General features: G+C 40.6%; 1 protein-coding gene across 9 annotated transcripts in view; it reads left to right on the forward strand.

The window, feature by feature from the left end:
- Positions 1–2,804: 2,804 nt before the first annotated feature.
- Positions 2,805–17,132, forward strand: part of LOC114466999 (tumor necrosis factor receptor superfamily member 14-like) — a 72,323-nt gene continuing 57,995 nt past the window's right edge. For 5 of the 9 annotated variants that reach the window (XM_028452940.1, XM_028452931.1, XM_028452932.1 and 2 more), the window contains exons 1-3: positions 3,537–3,691; positions 6,857–6,953; positions 8,667–8,760. In XM_028452940.1, the coding sequence (XP_028308741.1) occupies positions 6,915–6,953; positions 8,667–8,760 (133 nt within the window). In that variant the 5' untranslated portion in view covers positions 3,537–3,691; positions 6,857–6,914. Of the gene's footprint in view, positions 2,932–3,522; positions 3,823–6,856; positions 6,954–8,666; positions 8,761–17,132 lie in introns of those variants that run through there. The other 4 variants (XM_028452933.1, XM_028452934.1, XM_028452937.1 and 1 more) reach the window with 4 other exon arrangements.

Raw genomic sequence — 17,132 nt, forward strand, 5'->3', positions numbered from 1 at the left:
GCCAGGCCAGATGCTCAGCTGTGGTTCTCTCAGGGCAGGGGTCTGCAACCTGCGGCTCTGGGGCCTAATGTGGCCCTTTGAGTCTTTTGCAATGGCTCCCTATAGCTTAAAAAAAAACTATTGAAATAAAGTTTTTTTTTACAGAGGCTATTAATGATTAATGACAAATAAAATCAAGCTATAACAAATTGACCTAAAATAAATCACGTTGTGCAATGACTCGTCCACATTCCTACTTCACCTCCTGCAACATCTACAGACCATTTACTTTTCCTGCACCTGTGGATAACCTTAAGTTTTAAATCCTTGGTAAGATAATTAAACCAACAAAAACACTATTCTGGAAGAAAATAGACATTATAATTGTGTGGGGACAGATTCATTTAACCACCAATGTGCAGGTTAAATGCTTTATGTGTAGCAAAAAATGAGCAATTAGCATGTGTTGATCACATGATCATGTTTTATCAAATTCAAGTTACTTTTTGTAGCCTTTCAAATACATTAACTAAAAATATGCATAAGAATATGAAGATACTGTTTTATTTCTTGATATCAATTTTATTTTAAACTGTTTTTAAGCTGCCATTTACATGATCAATATAAATAAAATTAAATTAATTATTTTATATAATTTTAACTGTATATAATTGAATTCACTATATTGTCTTCATTGAGATGGTAATTTTTTTAATCCAGGTGAGATGAGGTTAAATGGTTCCTTGGAGAGTAAAGGTTGCAGACCCCTGACCAGGGGAAGAGGGTTAGGAGACCCCACTATAAGAGCTGGACCCTCTGAATTTATATCCATGGGGTGAAGCAATGCAGATGCTAAGTTGGTTATGCTAGTGTTAAGGTAATTCAAGTACAGCATTTCTGCAAATAAAAAAAATTAAAAAATCAGAATACATGTAACCTGTTATGCTTTGACAAACTTAATATTGACACTAAAACCTGAAAACATTTTGCAAATATCTCAAGTCATTCATCAGCATGCATGACTATGCTGTATAGAAGTCAATACTTTCACTTTCACTTTAGTTTATGATTATATTTATTTGTGTGATGTATGAGAAAATGAAAGATTTCAGCAAAAGCAATAATCCAACCAAAACACTTTCACTAAAATAAAGTTTTATTGCCAGTTATAGTTTACACAAAACATGGAATTTTTTTTTCCAGTGGTTTCTTGGAAACAATAATAAAAGAGAAAAAAAGACAAGAATAACAGTTTAACCAGTCACAAAAGGAAACATATGTGAGTTAAAAATTAAATAGCGCTAAAGAATTTAAAGATGTGAGTGATATTTAGGGACATTGTTTACACACTACACGTAGCTTCACATGAAGCAAGTCATGTAACTAACTCTGCGACACACCCGTCCCAGACACATGGATCACTGATACAGGTTATGTGGGTGGGGGGCTGAGGAGTATATGTTTGCATCACTGTAAACCATCGATCTAGGACCCATTGAGTTAAGACCCTCGGTTTAGGACCCAACTGTTTTTTTCGCAACAGCACCAACTAAAGGCCGGATGAGAACGAAGGTTTATGAGCTGGACTTAGAGCGTGGACTTTAGTCTCAAGATTAACCTAAAATGGCATCAATTTAGCTTATGTAGAGATCTAAGGCAGGCTGCGATGCACCTGTCAATCAACACAATAAAATGGCGGTGCTAACAAACACGTATGTTGGGCATGTCTAAACAGACAGCAGACTAACACAATATAAACGCTATACATTTAGTAACGTGTAAAAGCAAAAGTTATAGCAGACACTCACTCAATAATTAACCAAATAGTGTCCTTACATCCAACAACCTACGGAAGTGTAGAGCTGCCACAGGTGAAAATATTTATTTGGATCACTATATTGTATTAACAATATAATTTTATTGTACAAATGTGATATTATAGTGTACAAACAATGCACTTATATTGTACAAATGTGATATTATATTGTTTGTACAATATAATTACATAATTTGAAAGCGTCTTGATTAACCTTCAAAATTTTATAAGACGATGGCTGCAGGATTTGATCAAATTCTACTTCATGCTTGGGCTGAGGCATGGAGAAATCCTGCTGATGCTTCTTTCAGAGGATGATATTATTAATACTATGAACACTCTGAGGAGAAAGCTTAAGAGTATGGAACTATCCAGGATGTACCCCCGCCCAGCCTAGAACCCGATGACAGCTGCAGATGGTCACCAGCAGACCCCTGAAACTGAAAAATGAGAAAGCTGCAAAAAAACGGATTGATGATGAGAAGTATATAATACAGCGCGCACACACCCATTCCCAGGCTGCCTTAAAACACGCCCTTCCCTGGCCCCAAGAAAAAGAAGATGTTTGTCCTCCATGTGGGAAAAGAACTCCTCAGACACACAAAAATTACACAGAAACTGTGATAGTGGAGAATCCATGTTTTGACACTCATCTATCACTGCATGTGTACGTCAACTTTCTTACTCCTTTTACTCTTATTATTACTATTATTATTATCTTGTTATTTTTATTTAGTTTGCACATATTAGTCTAACTACTCTTATATTTATGTTTATACTTCTTTTTTTTAATTTATTTTTCTTTATTCTAGTTGATTGTTATTATTTAATGTTACACTATCTGAGAGAGCACAGGTCACCAAAACAAATTCCTCGTGTGTATTCATACACTCTTGGTCAATAAAGTTGATTCTGATTCTTAAACCCCTGGCTTAAATCCACTACCTCCACCATCTGGACGTACAATATACTATCATGTTTGTACAATATAGTGTTCAAAAATATATTTTCACCTGTGGCAGCTCTACGCTTCCGTACACACCAACACTTTAAAGATAAAGAAAGTAAACTTAACCAGAGTTTATTCTCCACTGCAGCTGCTATTGATCAGTGCTCACGCTGTTAAGGTGGAACGGGTGAGTTAACGTCAACTCTTAAGGTGGACACAGAAATAATGACTTAGCTTGATAACTTAAAACATCTGGAGCCTTTCTGACAGAGAGGCAGGGGGAGCTCTGATGCAGACTACTCAAAAAATGTGGTAAAAAATGGGTGGTTAATTAAAAATAGCTCCCACCCACCTCTTCACCGATGCTTGGATGGGTGATATGTATGGCTCACAGTCATGGCAGGTGGAAGAGTCAGAGATAAAGCCGGGGACAAAAACCTAAGCTCGCTCTCTTTTTCTGGATCTCCGCATGGTGAAGGGACTCAGAGGCGGCGCCGAATAGTATCTCACTTACTCGTAAATCGTATCTTTAATAAATGGTGTTAAATCCATTCCTTGACTTCATCTTCATTATACGTGTATGGTTATAAATGTGTGTCTTCCTCCAGCATTAAAGAACCGGGCGTGTAGCTTCCAGTGACCAGACTGGTCGGCAGTGTAGATCCTCTAGGGACCAGAGCACATGTAAATAGTATAAAACCCAACAGAAGAAAGAAAAGAGCTGTGACCGTTGAATGGAACAGGGTGAAAAGTTGAGAAGGGTGTGTCTGCAGAGCTGGACACCACAGAAGAAGAGTGCAGCACTGGAACGGACGACCTTAAGAAAGTGAAAGTTATTTTTACGGTGAGACGTAATGTTTATGTTCCATGTTGTTGTGACAGACTGTGCAGATTCTGCTGTTGGGTCTTTGGTTGGACTATGAGGTCTAAACTCTGCATGTTTCACGGTAAGATCTCAGCATGAAAACAACAACAACAACAGCTCACATTAAGCCCCGACGTCTCTTTGACGTCACCATTTCCGCAGAGGAGTGTTTACATCGTAAACACGGAGATCTACTTATTTCTTCACCAATAGGTTTGTAAAAAATGATTCTGTCCGTAGTTTGAAGGCAGCTGTTTCGATGTGAGCGGACAGAACACGTTTTTAAGCGTTTGTTCCACTGCGGTGACATTCCGAGCTTCAAATGCTGTTGCGCTTCAATACTGGGCATTACGGTCAGAGTGCAGAGACTATTTCCAATGTCCACTCACACACTTCCTGCCTTGATCACTGGTATAACGTCAATTTAGTGCCAAAAACCCAAGCGCACGAATACTGTAATCTTGCACAGTTAGACCACTTTCTGCGCGCTCGATGTTACTTCTGTGATGTCTACGTGAGCGGTGATGTTGAGTTTTAGCACTTAGGGGCGGGTATTGCACAGACGGCTCCTCCTTCTTCTTCTAATGGCTTCTAGTAGGCTGTACACTAAAAAAGCGTAATGCTGCCCTCTTCTGTTCAATAGAATCACTGCATTTTATTTTCACATGTAGAGGTTGGTGGAGAGAAGATACCTCACGACTATTAAACGCAAATATATTCTAGGCGAAAACATTCGATTTAATTAATTACATTAATTAATTGAAATCACTGTAAGTCCAAGGGTTGAAAGTTCTTTAAATAACATTCCTCTTTCATCAGAGTTCTGGACACAGGACAATAAAACATGTGAAATAGTCTCAAGCTGACCACACTGACCTCGTCCCTCTGGATGCTTGTCCATTTTATTTTAAAGAACTGTCACTCAGGCCATTTCAGGTGGCAGTTCTCGCGAGGATAGTGACGACGTTCAGTTTAATAAGGCTGTTAAGGTGTTGAGCTTAATGGAGTACTTTATGTGTGCACATGAACGACACTTTCATCGGGTCCGATCATAAACGTCCTCTCTCCAAGGATACTTTATTCTCTTCTTCTGAACACACAACTGCTGCGGTGTTAAACACTACACAGCATCAGAGCACCCCAAGGGGAGAACATGCGCTACAACATCCAACCTCTACAACACAGCCACACAGCATAAGAGCGCAGATATATACAATCTTAACAAAGGCATCTTTTAATTATTATTACATTAAAATACGGGATATTTACAGGAAAATACTAATACGGGACTATGGCGGGAAAGAGGTGCTTGGATCCATAATTTCCGTTTCTGGCCTTTTTCTGTCGGTATTCTGTAAAAGTCTATCTTTTCCTTCAGCCAGGCGTGGTTATGACAGCCATATACTACGCAGGATTTGGGCATTATACGATAAAAAATCAGCCAGACTGCAAAATCAGCGGTAAATAGCGGTTGTCAGGCAAATGATTATCACTCTTAAAATGGTGGGGTGCGTTGCTAAGTCAAGTGCTGACGTCACGTGAAAAGTTGTATAGATTCTTTCTTAGACATTATTTTTTAATCACATTTGGTTTTATCAATATTTTACTGTTGATAATCATTACATATTTTATTCTAATTTTTATTATATTACTGTTTTACTATAATCACGTTGTTTATTTTTAACTAATATTTAATTGTTCTATGATTATTGTTATTGCTTTTATTATCTTATTATTTTAACTACCCAACATTTATTTTGTCTAATTTAATTTTGACGTTTTCTAAATCGTTTTTACATCCTACGTTTTGTCCATCACTTCTACTTTGAATTGTATTTGATTTGTTTGAAAAGTTCAATATAAATTATAGTTTTTATGTATTTCAAATGATACAACTGATTAGCTGTCCTAACATGGAAAACCACAGGTAACTGGCCTATTTAAATATTTTGATATTTAAATAGACCAGTTGTCAAAATATGTCCTCACTGTAGCTATGGAGGAAATGAGTGACAAACCAAATAAACAATTTCAGGTGACACATATTTTGACTGTCAAAATATGTCACCTGAAATAGTTGGTGGCAATGTAATGTTTTAGGAGTCATTTGGTGTATTTCAGTTCTTGTTTTGTATATTTGTCTGATTATTTTTGTGGTAATTTTGTGTATTTTTGCTGTCCTATTGTGTTGTTACGACAAATTTGCGGTTGACCTCATTTGGAGACGTGATTTATTGCTCTGGTTGAATGATGAAGTCCAGTCGAAGCATTGATGATTTTATAAAAAAGATTTATTATAAAATTAAATAAAAAAGGAGTAAAAGAAGAAGCTTCCATCCTGAAAGAATGAAAAGCAGGCCCCAACAAGGATGGTCAAAAGGCTCCTGGCAGAGCAAAAGGGCAAGACCCACTCTAACTAACAGTTTCACAGCTTAAGCTTTTATACAGATAACAGAAAAAGTTCCACCCTGAGGTGAGTAGAAGGAGGGAGTCAGATGCCCAACAGTGGAAACGTTTGAGGATGATGAAGACGTGTATATTATGAGGAAGGTTGGGCGCCACTCTTATCTATCCTTGATAGTGTGTGTGTGTGCGTGTATATCTGCATGTGAGTTTGAGTTTGGGCTTCAGCAGAGACTCTGTGTTGCACTGAGTACAATATGATCTGTACTGTTTAATCTAACATGACTCAGCTGTTCAAAAGTGCAAAGAGTAATGGAGTCATCATGTATTAAAACATGACAAATTGTACACATGAACATACATTTGACGATACAATGATGAATATAATAATTGCCATAACAGTGTGTTTTTCTATAATTTTGTGTATTTTTTGGAATTTTTTTGTCAGTAATTATTTTTGTATTGTTCTGTTAATTTTGTGAGTTTTTGTAGTTGTTTTCTGAATAATAATGAATATCTTTACATGTTATTTTGCATGTTTTATTATTTTGTATATTTATGTTGGGAACCACACAAAATTAGACCAAGGTCTTCATGTTGTCAGTTGTTTGTGAAGTCTCGCAAGTGCATAACACGTGTGCTTTGGCAGCCTGTGTGGTTAAGAAACACTGTTATAAGCTGAATTTATTTCACTGTGTTTGACATTACATACATTCTGTTGTAACTTTTAGCAGAATACTCAGCAAATCAGTCATGTTTTCTGCAGCTTAGTGTAGTAATCTATTTTAATATGGCTTTCAAATAATACCATGCTGATTGTTGTTGGTTTTTTTTCTTCTTCCAGAATTCATACGTTAATAGATGGACTTCTTGTTTCCAGAAACATCTGAGCCTGCCTAAAAATGAATCGGACAAATCACGTTTTTACAGCACGTTTACTGGTAAAGTGTTACACACTGTTACACTCACTGGATGTTTGGGTGTAATTATTTATTAAAGATTTCAATCATTCAGGTTAACAATCTGTGAAGTTATTTTATCTTGTTGGGAGTTAATTTTAAAATATGATATAGAAAAACAAAAATCCAATAATCAGTGCTTTAAAAAAGTCTGTGGGTGACACCTTAAGTGCCAGTCTGTCACTGTTATGACCTTGTTAGTCTGTCCATTCAGTCAGTCCATCCACCTTTCACGTGCTGTCCCAATGTTTCTGGAGTTTCATAAATCCATGAAAATGCACAGGTTTCCCACCAAACATGAACGTGACTCATTTGAGTAAACTCACCTTAACGACTATAACTCCAACTGAAAAAAATGCAAAACTTCCTGATGAAATTCAGACTGTTCACACTGTTGTGTTTTATTAACTCACTCACTGCCTGCCATTGACGTTAGGGCTGGGCGATATGGCCTTTTATAAATACCGCGATATTTTTAGGCCATGTCACGATACACGATATATATCTCGATATTTTGCATTACCCTTGAATTAACACTTTGATGCACAAAATCACACCAGTATGATGATTCTATATGTCTACATTAAAACATTCTTGATCATACTGCATTAATATATGCCAATTTTAAACTTTCATGCAAAAAAGGGGCTATCACAACTAAGTCAAAGTTGACATATATGTATTTATTAAACAGTGAGTGGCTCAAACATAAAATTGTCAACAGAAAGTGCACGTTCTGTGCAAAATTGTCACAGAGACATTTCAAAACAAGACATTAGTGCAGGATGCATCTCACATGGCATTTCAAAACACAAAATTAAAATGCACTTTTTGTACATAATGCCACTACAATATTTTAAAACAAATAGTGCCCTTTTGTGCATGTTGTCATTAAGATGACATTTCAAAACAACACTAAATTTAAGTGCACCTTTTGTGCATAATGCCACTAAGATATTTAAAAAAAAAAAAAAAAAAAAAAAAGTCCGCGAGTTTAACGGTATGGTCATTTTCAACACCGCACAGACTACAAGCTGCGATATATCGAGTATATTCGATATATCGCCCAGCCCTAATTGACGTACATATATGTCATTTCAAATCCAAACGTTCACTGCCAGTGACGTATATGTACATCAATTGTGCTTTATAACAGGGGTTGCTAGGAGACTGGGTGACAGAGTTCTATGAATATCAGACTTGTACTATGATGTAGTGACCAACTGGTGCCATGTAGATGGCAGGTTTATAATTTGGTTTCAGATTCATTGTACAAAATATTCTGTGGGTCTTTAAAAATCAGTCAAAAAATGCTCTAAAATGGCTGGCCGGAACGTAGCCGTTCTGAAAATGGCTGGCAGCCAATGAGTTAATAATAGTTGCTGTTGCACTTTTGTTGGCTGTCAGTGTTCATTAATGATGCAGACAGTGACAGGTGAGCTGGCCCCGATGACAGGAAGAGGAAGAGTCCTGATAAGTGTTGGACAACTGGCAGTGAGTTTCCTTGTGTAGGTAGCAGAGGTGCACCACCCGTATATACTGGGACTTGACTTCCTGAAGTCTATACACTGCCTGCTAAACCTTACTAACACTTTATCTAAATCTTGTTCCATTTGTTTTTATTCTCTAATTGAAGCTTGTGTGATATTTCCTGAGTGTTTCATTGAGAGGAAAACTTTGTGATTGTGTTGACAGATAATTGTGTTGAGACTGTTCTTTGGTCACGCCCTTGAGTGTCATCCATCAGAGTACAAAGTGGACATGGATTGCTGCCCAAAGTGTCCTGTAGGTGAGATACAACTAATTACTTTTCACTAGACCTGGGCCAATAACAGATTTTGCTGGACGATATGTTGTCCCACAAATTACTGCCGATAAACGATATTGATGTCGACATTTTTTTAGATCAAATTAAAAACTAATGTAATGATATATCATAATAACGCAAGTACATCGTTTCAAATGCAATCAACTTGTATGTCTCAGTATTTTTTTCCATTGTAATTGCAATGTCAAGAACTTTTCAATGTTTTAAACAAATAAAACAAACAATTAAAATAAAATGGACTCAGTCTCTGTTAGTAAAAAAATGCACTTTAATAAACATCACAAACAAAAAACAACACAATAGACCCTGTCTCTGTTAAGAAAAAAAACACCTCAAATGCAAAACCGCACACAACCAAAGCAATAAATAAAATGATTTATCAAGTCTCTCTCAAAAAACAAAATTGCACTTGCAATAAATATTCATCATTGAGGCACAGAGGTATATAGTTGTACATTCCTTAACAGGTAACACTTCCAATCCAGTTTGAATCTTTGTAAACAAAAATGCTAGCGGCCCCGCCTCCCCCTGTTTCATTCTGTTCCATTTTCATTCAGTCTTAAACTATACAGATTGGACCAAATAGTTTCGAGTTTACTTCGTTCATTCCCTCATGGAACAAACATGCAGGTGCTGAGGGTGAACCCCCTTGTCATCCAGCCTGTTTGGAGGCGAAAGACGAGGAAAACAAAATACAGACTTAGCTTGGTTGCTAGCCCTGCTCAGCATCTCCGCTTCTGCTTCTGATCACACCGCTTACGTCTCCTCTTCTGGTACGGGGCTCCGCTGCTTCACAGTCCGCTGGGTGTAGCCGGCGTAGCAATCCGAAGCTACATTGTAGGTCCAGAGTTGCCGCATCTACCGGACTATAACTGTTTGATTTACCTAAACCTAAGATTGCCTGGCGGTGGTTTACTATTTTAGAGTAATTACGCTGCAGGTTCACTGAGAAATTATTAGAACTGACTGAGTTATCTGCTGTTTAATATCCATTGCTAACACTAGCCTCTGCAGCCGACAGGTGCGCCACCAAATACACATACATATGGAAATATATCAAACCCGGCAAACTTACCGAGTTAATTTTTATTTACCGTCCGGTTAATTGATTTATCAATTATCGGCCCAGGCCTACTTTTCACTTCATTACTTTTCTATAGATGTTCTCTAGTCAGTTCTACTTTTTCTTTCTTGTGCACGTTTTTCCATCACTCCAGTTTTATTTGAAAATTAAGTTTGTGTTGATGCTCATATAGCTTGTCCCTGTCCTACTGTGATACCTTTAATATGTCATGCTCATTAGTGCAAGAGCAAACCAGATAGAGGTGAATCACGTCTCATTGTGTTGTTGTTTGGACGATCGCTTCACAGAGACGGACCCTGAGAAAGACGAAGATACTTCGCATGTGCAAGGTGGTCGTACCTCAGGCCTAGGTTTGAGGGTTTTTTTTTTTTTTTTAAATTAAAACATAAGTATCTTAAAAACAGCGGTTTAATACTGGAATGATTAAGTCTGTTTGGCTACACAAAAGAAGCACTGAACCTTGCTTCATTAGTTGTTTAGTTTGAAGAATTTCTTTTATTTCTGTATTTTTCAGTGTTTGTGTCTTGTATGCCCTGACTCTCTGTTGCTTTGGTTTCCAACACACACACACACACATTGTGCACTGTTTTCACATAACCTCAAGGTCATGAAGCAGTCGGATGGACTGGTCATGGTGATAAATCAGCCAAAACACGTTTGTGCCATCTTCCTCATTGTACGAGCCCAAGAATACTCCCAAAAATCTCTTTCCACACACTCTTGCTTCTGATACTCACCTGTACGTGAGCTGTTTGCAGGAACAGCAGGCTTGCTAAAACTTTGCTTGTGACTAATTATAATGAGTTACACTGAGAAATAGAACTACTCTTGTCATCTGTCCTCTGAGCTGTTAAATGAAAAGATCTGGGAAGATGGCAGAGAAAAGCCTTACGAAATTGGTGCCGTGACCCAGATCAGGGGAAAATCCTTACAAGTTGTTGTTAAATATACCTCGATTTTGCTCAAATGTTACAAAAAGTAATTGAAATATGCTTTATTGTGTGTTAAAAACACAGTTCTTTTGAGTGTGTTAAACAACACTTCATTCCATTAATTGTTAAATGTTTCGAACAGCCCTCTGTTCATTCTGGGCCCTATTCTTCAGTCTGGTCTTAGGTGTCTTTTTACGCGCCTGCAGTTAGGCGCCTATCTCCTGCGTGTATGCTCCAGTCCAGGCTCCTGACACGCCCACCACTCATAAATCGACCCAAAGCATGGAAGTCTGTCAATGAAGGTGGTCTGAAACCAAGGAGGCGGACTGGGCCATGGTGTCATTTTTTTTGGGCTGTCCTGAAATCACGGAGCATGGAGTTTTCCTAACGCTTGTAAATGTCATTGAAATCTGTGAAAATGATAAATCACACTTTTAATTGAAAGGCTTTTGTTGAAAAACATTTTAACAAGTTGATTTGATCAGATTATTGCAGTGTGAGGATCAGCCCCTTTTTTATGTCTGAGCCACAGTTAGAATCTTTCTTTTCCCCCTCATACTAACGACAGATTAACATTTGTGTGGAAAGCCTGATTTTATTAATTTCTTATATTCCTACATTCAGAAATGATCAGCGCACATTAGTGGCCATCATCATCGGTCATCAATGTTTCCCTTATTATTTACTCTTGTAGTGTTGATGAAACTGTGGCTTTACGTTGTACATAGTATAATAATAGTTGGACGTCAGTCTGAGCAGCATGGACAGAAATCTGATGTCTTTCAGAGTTTCATTTTAAGGAATTAAATAATTCCTCTTTCTAGTAAACACTTAACTTCTTAAATTCCGCTTTAAGTTAATTCCGGTCATTCTGAGCTTGCGCGACTTGCGGCAATGACATGCTGGTGATGACGTAATCCAAGATGGCGGCGGCCCGAACTAGAGCTGATACTATTTAATAAAACGCTTAAAAGACATGGATATAATGAAAAGAGTGGATTGACGGAGGCATAAACATGCGCACATTCACATGGACACAGACTTATTACACACGCGCAGATCAGCAAACGGAACGGCTTCATCGGACGGGTGATACTAAGACCCGGAGACGGAGTAAATGCTTCCCCTGTACTGCTGCACAGGCTGTAATATCACCAAGTTTCGCATATGAAGAGAGAGACCTGCGTGTTTTTCTGCCGCTCTTTCCCCTTGCTCTCTGTCCCTCTGTCTCGTTCTCCCCTCCTCCTTTTCTTTTGCTCTGGCACCTGCTCTCCTGCTGGGTTGGGTGTTGGGGGGCTCCTGTCAGCCCGGGGTACTGGTGGGGGGGCTGTGGCTTTCGCTTCGGGCTGGCGTGCGGCGGGGGTCACCCCCTGGACTGCTGGGGGGTGTGGCTGGTGCCTGGCCGCCTCTGGGTGGTGGGGGTGCCGCCGTGCCCCGTGGGGCCGATGTGGTCTGGGGGGTGCTGCGGGGTGGGTCTCCGGCCGTGCTGCTCGGCGCGTTCCTGGGGTCCGCTGTGCCGCGTGCCCGTCTGCACCATCTACCCTCTCTGGTGGCCCGCCATGTGGACAGGCCGGGCTCGCAACAGACCCAACCCTTGGGGGGCTGGATGGTGGGGCTGAGGGTGGAGGGTGCCACCGCCTGTGCTACTGAGTAGTGGCGCGGGGGTGGCATTCCCACCTCAAATTGCCCTACCAATCCCTCCAATTTTAATCGCACCTCAACACACCACCCCCGGAGGGTGCGACTACCACTTCCACCCTCCGGATCTATTTGCACCACATACACATATATTTCACCTCATACATTCACTAAACACACACATTCACACAGGGAATAGGGAAGTGGGTAAGGTGGGTAAGGTGGGTAAAGTGGGTAAGATCACATATTTGGGCCTGTCAGGTGGGGGCCTGATCCCTCTGTTGATGGCTGGGCCACCGTATAGAATGTAAATACATCAGGATGGTGCGGTGGGTCTCGGGAGGCGTGGGGGGGGTGCTGCTGGGGGCTCTCTTCGCGGGGTCTCTCTGGGTGCTGTCGGCCCGGCGCGGAGTGAGGGTGCCTCTTTCCTATGGGTGTGGCTTGGTCCTTGTCTCGTCTCCTGGTCGCCTTGGGGGCTGTCCTCGATGTGTGCCCGGGGCGGCCCGCCTTGCCAGTGTGGGGAGTGGGCGTGCTGGGGGGTGCTGGCGCCTGTAGCGGGGTTGGGGCGGCGCTAGCTGTTCCGGTGGTTGCAGTTGCCTTCGGCTGCCTGGTAGGTCTGTCCTGCTATCTGCGTATCGGTGGGTGGGTCCGGGGTGCCCTTAGTTGGGGACTGCTGTTCCGCACTGGGTGGGTGCCGTTGGAGTGCCTCCTTCCTGCGGTGGCGGCCGCCGGTTCGCTCACACGCCGGTGGGTGTGCCTTGTGGCTTGCGCTGTCCAGTGGGCGGCAGGGCCTGGGCTACTGTCCTTGCGCCGTCTGGGGCTGTGTGGGGGTGGTGGGGTGGATGTCGGTGGGGGGCCTTGGGGTTGGGGGCGGTGGCGGAGTGCACCGGCTCCTCGGCTTCTAGATGCTTTTTTGGGTGAGTATGTGGGGGGCGGTTTGCGCCCTCTCGGCTTGGTGTCTTGGGGGCGTCTGGGGGCTGCTCGGCTGTGGGGGGGTGGGTTGCCTGGGCTCCCTGGCCCCCGCTCTTTCTGCTATTCTGGCTGGGTCCTCGAGTCCGTGGCAGCGCTTGGGTTTATAGTGGCAGTATCTTGTACATACATCGGTCTACGATGCACTAGCATGCCTTGGACTGTGGGATAAAACTTGTAGTGGGCTTAACTTTATACACGTTGATCCCAAATACCTGTTTCAGGTATTACCACTCACTCCTTCCCTCTGCCCACAGCCACCACCATTATAGTTAAGCCTCACTCCTACAACTTCACATCTCACTCTCACTTTACTGTAATCAACTCCTCCCCACCCTTCCATTTCTCTACCTTGATTCGCTCCTCCCTGCTCTCTTCCCCCTCACCTAGGTGTAACACTGCCCTCTCTTTTTATATTCTCCCTTTAATAAAGTGTTTCTTACCCTTCCTTAGGGAGGGCTGGTGATGGTCACAACTATGCAATAAAATAATGCAATTTATTTAATTGCAATAACAAAAAAAAAGAAAAAATGCATTGCTGTCTAAAAAAGATTGCACTTCTTGTAGTGTTGACCTTCGACAGCATGTGCAGAAACAAAAACAAGAAATCAAGAAATTCTTTACAGAATATACTTATGATGATAAAATTTATGGTTGAGATTTTTAATTACTTTCAATACTTATGTATTTCTTATGCAATGAATTACTTCATTACTTTCACTTAGGTAATATTATTGTAAATAAGCTACTTTTACTTGTATTGCAGTTGTCACATTGTGTGGATGTGGAGCCAAATGCAGTGACAGATGGAGGCAGCAGGCAGGGGTAAAGGTGGTAATTCGAGTCCATTTTTATTCTCAATGTAACAAAAAAATAAAAAAAGGCAAGAGGAAACCAAGGAGCAGGAAACAAAACGCAGCAGGACACAAGGAGGGTAACATTGACAATGAACCAGCAATCATTCTGTGTCCAAGCACTTAGCTAAATAGTACAGGAGGCCTGATTGGGAACGAGCCACACCTGGGTGCAAAACATGAGGCAGCTAATCACTCACAACCCAAACACACTGACATCACTGGGAAGTGGAGACATGAGCAGGAATACCTGGGGGTATTTCATCAAACCCAGCTCAGGGTGATGTCCAGGTTTAACCTGAGAGTCCGGCTCTGTTAAGCCGGGTTCTAACTGGAACGGCGGTTTCATCAAAGAGAAAACACCTTAGTTACCATAGTAACACAGTCCGTGGGTCAAACCTGCTCCCGACCAGATTTAAGCAGCAGGCTTAGCTTAAGCTGTAGATGCAGTCTCATGAAACCACATTGTTATGTATTGGTTCTGATGATGTGAGGACATATGAGGAAGTGATGTTCTCAGATGATGTGATCATTCGGACCAGGGAACACATGATGTGCTCCTGCAGTCTGTAATAAAGAGAGTTTCTGATTGTGGATCGATACTAAACCCAGAAAAGTCCCAGTTTAACATGAACAGACTTGTATTTATGGGAATATTAATATCACAAAAGGGCATTGGACCAACAGAGGAAAGAGTGAGCGCTGTGGTGGAGGCCAGGGAGCCGAAGAATGCTGCAGAGGTGAGAAGCTTCTTTGGACTGGTAGGCTTCTGCAGTAGGTTTATACCACAGTTTGCTACACTCTCAGAACCACTGAGACGTTTAACAAGGAGAGAGACTACATTTATATTTGGACCAGAGCTTAAACATTCATTTGAAAGTTTAAAAGCTGAACTCGCCAGGGCAGGTACCTTAGCGTACTTTAACAAAGAAGCTCCTACTAAAGTCATTGCAGATGCTAGCCCAGTAGGTTTGGGGTGCAGTGCTAATACAGGAACAGAATATGGAAGTCGTAGCCTAACAAATTGTGAGCGCAGATATTTTCAAACAGAAAAAGAGGCCCTAGCACTTGTCTGGGCATGTGAAAGACTACATCCATATGTGTATGGTAGAATATTTGACCTAATCACAGACCACAAGCCATTACAAGTCATATACAACAAAAGGTCAAAACCATGTGCACGGATTGAAAGGTGTGTTCTTAGACCACAACCTTATGACTTTAAAATGATGCACGTCGCGGGAAAACAGAACATAAAATATATTACTGTTTATCGCAGCATTGAACACCCAATCACAGGCAAAAGTCCAGCAGTACTCTTGTTCAATCGGAAAATTACCAGACATTCGTGAGAAAGCAACTGTTTTGGATGTACGCGACAGGGACGCTGAGCTGAAAGGAAAATCTAAAATATATGCTGATGAAGAGGGGAGCTCGGTATTCAAAAGTTGAGGTGGGTGACACAGTACTAGTCCAACAAGAAAAAATGGACAACTTTACAACACCATTTAACGCAACACCACACAAACTTTTGTGCAAAACTGGAAACCAAGTCGTGGTGGAACCATCAACTGGAGCTCGTTATGGCCGGAACACAACACATGTAAAGAAATATGAAACAGATGAGACCAAAGAAGAAAATATATTGACTGAAAAGAGGAAAGTGTAGTGGATAAAAATGTTGATGCTTACACTCCAACACCACAAGAGGGCACTCAGGGTCAGGAGAAACAAATAGCAATCAGACCTCAGAGAGTTACAAACATACCAGAGAGGTTCCGTGATTTTGTGGTGAAATAAACAATGCCATATGAGATGATAATATGGGCTCTATATAAAAAAAAAAGAGCATAGAAAAGGTTAAAGGTTTGTGGTTTTAAGAAACATTGCTTGTGTGTTGTGAGGCTGCTTAAAGAATAATAAATACATAAATAAAGGAAAACACCTGAATTTAGACAAGGAGATGATGAAAATAATAAAGATACATTTATGTTAAGGTAAACTCTGATTCCAAGGAAAAGGGGGATGTTATGTATTGGTTCTGATGATGTATGAGGAAGTGATGTTTTGGGTGGAGCCGGAAAAAGAGCCACATGTATGTTAATGGTTGACTGTCCCCGGTGTAATAAAGAAACCAACCGAGACAGTGCTTGTATTGATTTAATTCAGAGTGCACGACCTAATTAAGTATTAAGGTGAGCACACAACACACGTCATCATTTTGAAAGAAGTAATTTAGTAATGCTTTAAAACACTAATTATTTATTAATCAGAGATTAATAATGAGAAAGCTTTGAATACAGAGAGAGGGGCTGTTCAGGAACAGACAGGGCAGAGTGAAGGTTCCCTAATGACAAAAATACACTATTGCTTTTCGGGATGTGCGTGCTGCTCAGTGCTCACCTGCACCTGAAGTGTCTGCAGTGTTGTACGTGACATCCAGTGGCGGACACAGCACCGTTGCTCCCTTCGTTCATTTGAATTTAACGTTTAGTGGAGTTCAACAAACTATTCATCAAACACAAGTCTCGTAAATTACATATTATTGAATTGTGAGTTACAGCATTTCTTTTAATAAATGCTGACAGGTGTTAAAAACTTATCAAACTCATGATCTGTGTGTGATCATGAGTTTGCTTAAGTTTTTTTCTGTAAAAAAATTGACTAAATAACACCATGTTTAACCCTTTACTACTTTTAAAACGATCAAACCACAGAAACTTTTTTTTAACGTGTCCGTCATTTATTTTCACTGCTCAGTAACAGATGACATCACGTCCTGCTGATCTCAGCATTGGTTTCTATTGGCTGCTTATTCATCGTAAAAGCTGCAGCGCGTGCGCCGTCACTCTCTAA

The sequence above is a fragment of the Gouania willdenowi genome, chromosome 7, assembly GCF_900634775.1.
Source record: "Gouania willdenowi chromosome 7, fGouWil2.1, whole genome shotgun sequence".
NCBI classification, from domain to species: Eukaryota; Metazoa; Chordata; class Actinopteri; order Blenniiformes; family Gobiesocidae; genus Gouania; species Gouania willdenowi.